Consider the following 11,689-nt stretch of genomic DNA (forward strand, 5'->3'; position numbering starts at 1 on the left):
CCTCTTCCGGAGTGTCTGAAGACAGCTACAGTGTACTTACATATAATAAATAAATAAATATTAAAAAAAAATAGTGTACAGAGGTAAACAGATTTCTCAACAAAGGAATCTCTCTAATGGCCAAGACGTACTTAAAGACATTCAACATTCTTAGTCATCAGGAAAATACAAATCAAAACAACTCTGAGATTCCATCTTACACCCAGAGTGGCTAAGATTAAAAACTCAAGCAACAGCTCATGCTGACGAGGATGTGGAGCAAGGGGACTACCCCTCTTTGGCTGGTGGGGGGGTGTAAAGTTGTACAGACACTTTGGAAATAAATGTGGTGGTTTCTCAGAAAACTGGAAATAGACCCACCTCAAAACCCGGCACCGCCACTCCTGGGCATATACCTAGAAAGACTTGTTCAACTATGTTTATAGCAGCTTCATTTATAACAGCCCCAAACTGGAAACAACCTAGATGTCCCTCAATTAAAAAAAATGGATAAAGAAAACGTGTACATTAGCACAAGGAACTATTACTTAGCCACTAAAATGATGATATCATGAAAATTTGCAGGCAAATGGATGAAATTAGAAAAGATCATTCTGAGGGAGGTAGCCCAGACTCAGAAAGACACACATGGTATGTACTCATTTATAAGGGAATATTTGTCATAAAATACAGGCTAACCATGCTACAAACTGCAAATTCACAGAAGCTAAGTGACGAGAAGGGCCCAAAAGGGGACACTTGAATCTTACTGAGAAAGGGGAATAGATTAGGCACTCACTGGGGATGGATGGAGGGAGGAGGAGTTGAGATAGGAACAGAAGGGGAAAGGTGGCGGGGAAGGATGCAGGGAGAGGGTACTGGGAGAGACAGCTTGATTGTGGCAGGGGTGTCTCTGGGATGAGCTAGAAACCTAGGACAATGGAAACTCCCAGGAATCTATGAGGGTGACCTTAGCTAAGAAATGGAGAATATGAAGCCTGAAACGGCCTGTAACCAGGCAAGAATTCCTGTAGAGGGATTGGGATACCAACCCAGCCACAAAACCTTAGACACACAATTTTTCCTGTCTACAAGATATGCAGGGGTTTAAAAAAAAAAAAATGGAGCAGAATTTGAAGGAAGGGCCAACTAATGACTGGCCCAGCTTGAGATCCATGCCATGAGAGGGATCCCACCCCAGACACTATTAAAGATACAGGGATCCATAGCCAAACATGAAGCCGAGCTTGGGGAATCCTGTGGAAGAAGGGAAGGATTGAAGTAGCCAGAGATGTCACGGACACAAGCAAACCTGCAGAATCAACTAACCTGGGGGCTCACAGAGGCTGAACTGCCAGCCAGAGAGCATGCATGGGACTGACCTAGGCCCTCTGCACAGGTATAACAGGTGTGCAGCTGGGTCTTCATGCAGGACTCTGAAAGTGGGAGTCTCTGAATACACTGCCTGCCTTTGGATTCCTTTCCCCTAACTGTCTAATCTCAATAGAAGATACACACCTAGTCTTACTTGGTATGCCAAGGCTGGTTGATATCCATGGGAAGCCTCCCTTCTTCTGAGGAGAAGGGGGGGAGAGGTGTGTAGGGGGAAGGGACAGGAGGGGGAAGGACTGAGAGGAGAGGAGGGAGGGGAGGCTATGACTGAGATGTAAAATAAATAACTAACTTAATAAAAATTAATAGTCATAGAGACCTGGCGGTGGTGGTGCACGCCTTTAACCCCAGCACTTGGGAGGCAGAGGCAGGCGGATTTCTGAGTTCGAGGACCTGTGTGGTCTACAGAGTGAGTTCCAGGGCAGCCAGGGCTGCACAGAGAAACCCTGTCTCGAAAAACAAAACAAAACAAAAAGTTAATAGTCATAGAATAGTCTTACTGAAGAAGACATGAACTTGAGATGGAAATCTGAAAGGGAACTGTGGGGTGGGGAAGAGTAGGTATGATAAACATATATTGTGCTCATATACTAAATCCTCAAAAACTATTTAAAGAATTGAGTAGAAAACACACACACACACACACACACACACACACACAAATTCTGAATGTATATATGAATTTATCTTTTAATCTTCTAATCACCTCTTCCTGAAAGTTTAACTGAAAAACAAACAAACAAACAACAACAACAAAAATAAAACAAAGACTTGGATGTACAATCCACCCCACCCCCAAGAAGAAACATCCTACCCTCCAGAGGCCTACAAGGTGGTGACCATGCAGCCACTCATCAACCAAACCCTCATTCAGCACCGACTGTGACAGGTCCTTCTCAGTACTGGAGATAGAGCAAGGAACAAAAGCAAAAGAAAATACCACCTTGGAGAAAAATGGCAAAGAAAGTGGGTCCGCCCCGGGCGCACCATACGTGCTGCGGCTTGGCTTTCTAATGGCATTTTATGGCTATGTCAGCAAGACTAAACTTCTCGAAAGTTCTACCTTCAGTGCACTGTGCCAGATATACCATCTCTGCCTTCAGTCAAGATTTTACTTCATCATGAGAAATGTGAAAAATAATCTCTAAAAGTTTAAAATTACAAACCCACTACAATAATTACTAAAATTCCTGCCTCTGGGAGCTAATACAAAACCACCATCAAGGACAACAACAGAAACAAACAACAACAACCAAAAAATACCAAAACTGACATTTTGTCAAGGACAGGCAAAATGACTTCACCCTGGTCACCTAAACAGTGACCTCATGGCTGTCCACTGCAATGCTGCCTGCCGGTGAGGTGAATCTCAGCTGAAGGCAGGCCTGACAATGGCCGTGCTTCACAAGAGGAAGACAACTTGGTGAGTGGGGAATCCCTCCTACCTCCCGAGACACGAGGCTGCGTGGGATGCTACTTCACTCCAAAAAGTCATGGGGAAGCAGCTGAGGTCTAGGGAAGTCATCAAGTCAAGGAGGAAGGAGGCCAAAGGTGAACGTTGTCAGCATGACACAGAACTCAGTTTTCACCAGTCATAAAGTCTCAAAGGATTTGATTCAACTTCATGATTGGTGGCCCAGGGCCAGGGATCTTAAGACTCCCAGGGGCCCTGCAGGTCCTGGGGAAGGCTAAGCCACTAGCACAACGGTGCCACCTCAGGAATTAGCTTGAAATGGCAGACTTCTTTGCCTGACCCAGGAACTCTAAGGTCCTCCATAACCTGACATCCTAAGCTCCTTGCTAGTTTGGGAAGAGGCTGCATCTCCCACACAAGGGCTTGTATCCTGCAAAAGAAGATTCTAAACGAAATAGTAAGAGGGACCTTGTAGGTAGTATAGATCCATTCCAATAGTTCCATACTGGGTAGTACAAAGCTAGAACTGCCCTCAGCTTACAGCTCCATGAATGGTCCACATAATCCACCAAGTTCACAGGAACTCATCAACCAGCAAAGTGGAACCCCCACCCCCCTACCCCCACCCCCCTCGCTCTGGAAAAACCCAATGTCCAAGGCTTGGTACAATCATTCCTGTATCAAAAAAGCCTGATTAGGCTTTGCCCTAAGTGCTTCCTGAATGACCTCTAACCACACAGTAACCCAAGCCAGCTTCTAGAGTCTGCTTAGCTTGGCACTATTGCTAATACTTTTCAAAACAGCTACCAGCTATGTCCTAGGCTTCAACTCATGTATGGCTTAAACTTTCATATCCGTGTTAAAGATGAGGTAATTGAATAAAAATAAGAAATCAGAAAAAAAAAGAAAAGGACATGACTGGTCCCAGTATGGTGGAGGAGAAGGTTTACTGTAGATAAAAGGGAGAGCATGGCCAGAGGCAGGGACATCTGGGAGAGTCCAGAGTGACCATGACCACGTGAGGAGAGGCAGGATGAGAAATGGGAGACCCAGACCAAGAAGCCAAGAAGGTAAAGGACAAACCAAAAGGGATCTGGCCATCAGCATGGCTGGATTACAGAGGAAAGGGCAGCTAGAGAAAGAGAGCCCAGCCCCTGGGCTGGAGGAGTTTAGGGGAAGGGGAAGGGTATGCAGCCAGACCCTATAACACATAGGGGCTGAAGATGCAGGCAGCCTGGTCCACTTTAGTATATTAAATATACACCTCAGGTATTGGATTTGAGACCTAACAGTGACCTACATGTAGAGAAAGCAACTGGCCATAGACCATTCAGGCAGCGGTGTGCCAACACTGAAACTCAAGTCTACCTCATTTCAAAGGTCTTGGTTTTAGCCAGTGATCTAAAAAAAAAAAAAAAAAAAAAAAAAAAAAAAAAAAAAAAAAAAAAGAAAAAAACAATTATTAAAAGCTAGAGAAGAGGCATGCACACNAAGTCTACCTCATTTCAAAGGTCTTGGTTTTAGCCAGGGCTACAAAAAAGAAAAAAATAAAAAAAAAAAAAAAAAAAAAAAAAAAAAAAAAAAAAGCAATTATTAAAAGCTAGAGAAGAGGCATGCACACAAATATTATGTCTGTTCCCAGCCAGCTCCCAGCAAGCCAAGCAGCCTATGTCCAAACTAGCTATGTGCTGAAATAACGCAGAGTGACTGTGAAACAGGCATGTGACTGCCTCACTAGCTATGTACTGAAATAACGCACAGTGACTGTGAAACAGGCATATGACTGCCTCTGGCCTTGAACCGGAGAGTGAGGAAGTCCATACACACAGCCTGGCCTGGAAGCTCTTGTTTCTTAAGCTCCCTTGGCTATTCAAAATCAGCCCATCAGAGGTATATTCAAACCCTACTTAAACAAGTCACAGCCAGCTATTGCCTGCAAACTGGGTCAGGGGAGAATGAGCTGCCTGAAGCCCTGGAAGAAGCCACAAAACAGACATACTCCCCCAACAATCATCCAAGGGGGACCCTAAGGGTCTCCTCAAGAATTAATGAGTAGATTGGGGGTTGGTAGCAAAGCCTGCCATTGGGTTTCAGTTATCCAAAATGGTGGCTCCTGAGTGAATTTTTATAGTCTAATTCTAGTTTGAAGACTTGGTCTTAAAAATCAGTTCAAATACTATTGATTTCGAATACTACTGATTTCAAATATTATTGATTTTAGTACCTCTCTGTTGTATTGACAGAATACCTAAAAATGCCTAATTAATTAAAAAAAAAAAAAAAACAGATTTAAAACTTCCAAATACAAGGTTCAAAAGTCTGAGGCTGAGGAACCTGGATCCCTTGAGAACTAGTTATCTTTATTATCACGTGCCAGGTAGAAGGATAAAAAGACACATGCCAAGGGGGAGGGGAGGTGCAGTCTATCCGGAGGAAGAAACAAGGTGAAAGGGCTTAGGTCCAAAGTATAGATCCCAGGAGACTAAACAACAGAATCCAATATGTAAGTTACCAGAGAGTTTTCCGACTTTATCAGGGACAACACTGCAAACCCAATGGCTAACACCAAGGGCTGGATGGGTGGAAACTTAAACACGAGGTATAGGAACCTTATCTTTAAGTCACCTCAGCCATTTATCATGGGAAAACTACTTAACCACCATAACCATGTTATCCTCATTTGGCCAACAGGCTGACCAGAGTCCAAATGATTCATCTGATGATTCACGCTTAGGGGCGACACTTGGCTTGTCCGCAGAAAACAATCAGAAAGTCATGTGGCCTTTATCAGAGTCCAGGCCATGACATTTCCGCTTCAAGGTCTACCTGTAGGAGTGAGCACATGGCCCTGCATCACCAGGTCCAATCGTTAGCACTCCACACCCCTGGTGACTGTCACTAGGATCGGTTAAGCCGCACGAAGGCAGCAACACGGCCCACATCATTCACTGCAGGGGGGGGGGGAGCTGTAGCAGCTGAAGTTGAATCTGGCAGGGGTGCACACAGGGTAAGGTGCCTCAAGGGCCTTACAGAAGGGATGGGGTAGATATTATTCTTCTCCTGTAAAAGATGAAGAAACAAACCCAGAGAAGTTAAAGAAACTATGACCATCACACTCGAGCCTGAGGCTAGGGCTTTGGGTACAGTCACACTAGAAAGGCTACAGATTTTGCCCCTGGCTGTCTCTGATCCTGGAAGATAGGGAAGCCTTGACCCAAAATGTGACTGTAGAACAGAACAAGGGACATTTTGGAATCTCAATGCTTTGCTCCTAAGAGGGTGATGGAGGGCTTGGGGACAGGCCAAGTCCTCGGGGTGCAGCATTTTCAAAGCAAATGAGTCAGCAACGTAACCAACATCAAAGCAAATGAAGCCAGAAGGACTTCGGCCTCCACAGGACTCCAGCTTCACTGGTCCTGTGGGGAAGGCAGTAATTAATTACACTTGTTATCAGCCATCTGAGTTACTGTTGACTTAACCACTGTGAATCAAACACACAGAGAGTTCAGAAAATATGCTCCTAGGTGCCTGAAGTTCTGAGTGTGACAGTCTTTATGATGTAATGGATGGAGATGCGCACAATCCTTAATATTCTGTCCTGGCTGCACTTTTCAACGCAATCCAGAGCAGCAGACATTTGTACTTGTGCCTATTGGAGACTCTGCTTGCAATTTTCCATTTAAAATACATTTTGTGTGTGTGAGTGTGTGTGTGTGTGTGTGTGTGTGTGTGTGTGTGTGTGTGTGTATACACATCCTTGTGCATGCCAGGGGAGACATTAGATATTCTCCCAGACACAAGACACTTAGCAGCAGCTAGCCAAGAAGGAAGGGGTTTGGAGAAAGGGAAGAGGCAGGCAGAACAGTGTACACTCCGATGTTATAGTTCTCCTTTGCTGAACCTCAACCAGAGTTGGACAAACAGACTGTACAGCTAGTTTGACTTACCTTGTTGAATTGTTCAGGCACAAGAGAGATAACTGATTCCCCAGTTAGGTGACAGTAACGGGTTGATTTCCCAATTAGACAATTAGTAAGTCAATTAGCCTTGTATTTTTCTTTTAATGCTGGCACAAGTAGTATTTCCTTGTTTTAGCTAAATAAAGTCTGCATGATGCTTATCATGGGATCAGCTTGCTCAGTACTTATTACATAAGGACACGTTCTGAATTCAAGGAATACAACCTCTGCAGTCAAAATGCCCAAGTAGCTGCCCTTTGCCTTGGCCGTCTCCAGCAAGAAATGACTGAATTGATCTCAAAGAAATATGTTCTAAAGGTGCAAGCTTTTCAAATCCTTAGTCCAAGCAGGACGTGAGAGCCTTGTAATATTAACACTCATCCTTAAGGCTAAGCAGTTAAAAACAAAACCACTTCTCTATAAGTGATTAACTTCTGTGTTTCAGTTCCCTTAAGCACTCAGCGGATACAGTGGGAGTTCAGCATGTGATGAAAATGATTGCTTAGAAGTGGGAAGATGGCTCAGTGGGAAAAGAGTAATTTCTGTGAAAGTAAAAGGATTTGAGTTCAAATCCCCATCCCCCACCACCCACATTTAAAAAACAAACAAATCTAACATGGTAGGAGATGGAGACAGTGAGATGGCTAGGACTTGCTAGATACCAGACAGGCCCCAAACTCAGTGTGAGACCCTGTTTCAAAGGAATAGGATGGAGAATGACAGAGAAGAGTATCTAACGCACACACACTGTATCTTAAATGGGAAATTGCAGGTATAGTCTCCACCAGCCAGCCACAAGTGCAGAGATGTCTGCTCTTCTGGATGGGGTGAAACACACATACACAGCCAGGACAGATTATTAAGGGCTGTATGTATCTACATCCATGAGATCCATAAAAATTGTCGCCGCACAAAAAAATCACATAATAGCTGAGATTTAAGTGACTTTCTCTGCAAACGAGACAGAGAGGTTGGAACAGGAGGCAGCAGACAGCAGAACTTACAGGAGGACACAGGCAGAGCAGATGCGTGGCTCCACTCTGTGTTCACACAGAACCTTTGACACCCACGTGAAGCTAGTCATGCTGTCTGAAGAGCCCCCTCACCATTTATCTGTAACCCACTGCCCCCCCAAGAATGTCACCCCAATAGATAAATGACATTTTAATGTATCTTACAGTTACTTATAAAGAATAAGGCTATAGGACATTACTTTCTATATGTTAAAAGCATTCAGCTCACAATACAATACTACATTTCCATAGACCTGCTTTGATATTTGTTTTCTCTGGTATATGGGGAGTCCCCCCCTCCCCCAAAGTGATTCACTCAAGATTCCCTCAGCTTCTGCGCTGTGCCCTGTCTCCGGAGCCTAAATGAGTGCCATCAAGATTGTAAGGGGAAGAAGTGTGGTGGTCAGAGCAGGGAGAACCGCATTAATGAGTGATGCTTTGTGGATGGCCCAGAGACTGGGAGGAAATCAAGACCGAACGATTCTGCAAGGGCTGTGGATATAGCTTGGCAGCATGCGCTAAGGATGTGGGTTCAATCCCTGTCACTGCCAAACAAAAGGAAAATGATTTAGCAATTTCTAGTCTAGGTCACTGAAAGGGTGATGTGCTATTAATAGGCAGCCAGAAGGGAAGTGGCATTCACAAGACCAGTGCCATTTGGGGTACTTGTTTTTTTGTTTTTTGTTTTTTGTTGGCTTTCAGCAAGGCAGATTAACAGCATTGACCACAGTGCTCCTGAACAGACAAAATGAGAAGCTTCTAGCCAGCACCTGGACATGGGCCATGGAGAGCGAACCATAGGGAAAGCATCTGTACAGGTCTTCGAGAAATCACAACTCCGCTAGGTAACTGAGTCACAGAATTCCCTGGAAAGGCCCCACTGAGGCTGCCTTGTAAACACACAGATCTCGGACCTCTACGAGGGAGGGTGGGGGCTCCTCAGAATCGGTGAAGGAAGTCTAGGATCTAAAGCTGAACACAGATCTGACTCAGCACTCTCAGGAAAGACAAGGGTATCCACCTCCCCAGCCTGCAAGGGGACCACCTTCTGTCCACAAGGATTGCTGTCTCTTGGAGGGGGCACCTTTGCCTCCCTTCACAAGAAACACCTTCACCAGCCACAGTGCGATGTGTGTGCACAAGACAAGGAGCCCTACATGCTTGCTTAACAGCAGTGTGGAGACAGAAGCCTGGGGAGGGCGGGTGGCTGTAGTTAAAACCATTCTCCCAGCATGGTTTTAACTGGGAACCTTAAAAAAATGGCTGGTAGGAGGAATTACTACTTAACTAAGAACCTTATAGGAAATAATATCTATACTCATTTTTCTTTAGATAGAATCTAAAACTTGATGTTGCTTTCCTGGTTGTTTTGGTTTTGATTTGGTTTTTGGGTTTTGAAAAAAGGGGAAGGAAGGAAAGTAAGATCATATGCTCGCTCTTGCCTAAAATATATACTTTATGTGTTTGAGAGCAGAAAAAAAAGGATCAGTGCAAGTCATTGTTCAATCATTTTGTAAAAGATTCACAAGGGGAGATGATAGTGTAGAGCTATAAACACTAAAACAAAATCTCAAATGGATTTGGAAAAGAAAAACTGGCATAGCCACCTAAGCATTATTTACTTAGCGTCTTGTGATGGAGACAGAAAAAAAATAAGCATCTTACATGACATAAAGAGAGGCATAAGGCAGACATTTATACTAAGCTCACATTCGCCCAGATTTGTAGTTCACTCTGAATAATCGCTTGAGAAACATGTGAGGTTAAGGACACTCTTCTGAGTGATTACAACCCTAACAGAAGAGAGAGCTAGCCAATTACATTAACCCAGGCCTCATTTTTCAGAAAAGCAATAGGCCACACCTTGAGAGATAGCTAAAGGCGATCCTATTATCCTGTTAAGGACATATACCTGTTAAGAGTTTCAGAGAGTTTGTCTAGACATTCCATCACCCACATCAGGACCACAGTTTTGCTTGAGTTATAAGTTGGTCAAAAAAAAATATAGCTATATACCCAGGTACAAATTTTTAAAGCAAATTTATAAGAATCTTTATATACTCCTAGTGAAAGTCACTATCAGTACATGCGCACATAGAGAGTGTTTTCTATATTGCTATATTAATAATAATAATAATAAGTTTTTCTATATACTATTTATTAACTTGTACAATATGTAGGTATATTTTTTTACTGTGGTTGATTTGTTTGAGCAGCAATGTTTGTTAGCTAAAAATTCAAATCAGCACAAAAGTTCATTAATAGATACTTGTTAAACAAACCATGACACAAATATGCAATGGCATACTATATATCTTCAGATAAGTGTTCTAAGAATTATTGGGAAGATCTCTGTGATAGGAAATAAACACACTTTTTGTGAGTTTGCTGATAGCAAATAAATAATTCAGAGAACAAAACACTATGTCCTTTATGGCACCCTTTGAATTTAAAAGGTGGCAACAGAAAAATAATCCATACTTGTTTCTAATGAGCATTTGGAAGGTACAAAGGTGTTAAATGAAGATATGATACAGAGAGAACACATGTTAAAAACTGGAAAGTAAGACATAAAAAGCAGCATTTACTGTTTACCTTTCTGGTCTTTTTTGGGGGGGGGATTGTTAAATTGCAAAAGCCAACTGTTTAATGTTTACAACAGTCTCTTACATAAAATGCTTCTTTAATAAACAAAGTAAGGAGGCATTTTTAAACTGTAAATGGAATTCGACCTTAGAGCCCAGTAGAGACGATGAAATTAGTCAAGCCAGCCTCGCTTAGCTGGTACTTTGGCCTCCAGCCGTCCTATGGTAACCCTGTCCAGTGAATTCAGTCACCAACTCAGATGACACAGTGACTTCCAAAAGCTGTTACGCCTTGCCTCAGAAAACATCCATACCTTTGTCAAAATGGTTCTTTCGCCCATGAGGGATTCGGTGAAGACTCAGAATATAGCCATCTTCTGTCAGGACAGAGTGTTCCTCACCAGCGTATCCCCAGCGCATGATTATCTCAGTCTGGGGAGAAGAAGGAGAATGGGTATTCTGTGGTGGACTCTGAGTCCTCCATCTCCAAAAACATCAGGCAGAAAACAAAGCTTTATTCTGCTCCATCTAGTAACCAAGATTCCATCTCACGACCCAGTCGTTTATACTTGCAGGCATCTCATCATTCCACCAGCTCTGCACTGAATGTATCAAATTTGGGCTCTTGTCATTTTCTTTCCTGCCGACCAGGCACAAATAAAGACTTCTTTTCTAAATATGTCAGCTAACATTTTTCATGTTCTAAAGTTCCTGACCTAGGCAATAAAGCTAAACAAGCCGAAAAATGAGAAACTGCCATTAAGTTTACCTCCTCCCCCCCCCCCCACACACACACACAAGGAAAGAGTCATGGGGCTGAGTGTGGTTAAGCGCCAGGTGGGAAGGCATCCATCAATTACATGGAAGATCAAAGTGTTCATTATCCTCTCTGCCATAAATACCTGAAAGACTTGAATTCCATCATTCCCTTAGGAGGGAACTGTTAAGAGGAGGGGGTATGCCACAGCCTGTGACATTCCATACTGTCCTATCTAGGAATTTGTCACTCTCGGCAGTCACCCGTTTCTTTAGCTGGGTCAATCCATTTTCTGTCTTAAAGCTGCTGTGTCTTTAATAATCTATATTTTCTCTCTATCGTATTCTTCCATGTGGTTTTATGTAGATCTCACTGTTTACTTAAGATTCATAATTTTGAAATGCTTTAATTAATTTAAGTGGGATTTTTTTTTTTTTTTGGTTGGTTGGTTGGTTGGTTTGTTGGATTGGTTTGTTTTTTGCTTAGATTTTTTTTCTAACGGTTCCTTCTAATATTTTAATATTTTCACAACTGTACTGAGTTGTGTTCCCTGGACATTCTTTTTCTTTCTTTCTTTTTTTTTTTTTTTT

At 42.9% G+C, this 11,689-nt stretch overlaps 1 protein-coding gene across 1 annotated transcript in view; it reads right to left on the reverse strand.

Moving 5' to 3' along the window:
- Window positions 1–11,689, reverse strand: part of Lipa (lipase A, lysosomal acid type) — a 34,489-nt gene that overhangs the window by 19,586 nt on the left and 3,214 nt on the right. The window contains exon 3 of the mRNA XM_021205297.2: window positions 10,657–10,774. Within this exon, the coding sequence (XP_021060956.1) occupies window positions 10,657–10,774 (118 nt within the window). The remainder of the gene's footprint in view (window positions 1–10,656; window positions 10,775–11,689) is intronic.

This window comes from Mus pahari, chromosome 1 (genome assembly GCF_900095145.1).
Source record: "Mus pahari chromosome 1, PAHARI_EIJ_v1.1, whole genome shotgun sequence".
Taxonomy (NCBI): domain Eukaryota; kingdom Metazoa; phylum Chordata; class Mammalia; order Rodentia; family Muridae; genus Mus; species Mus pahari.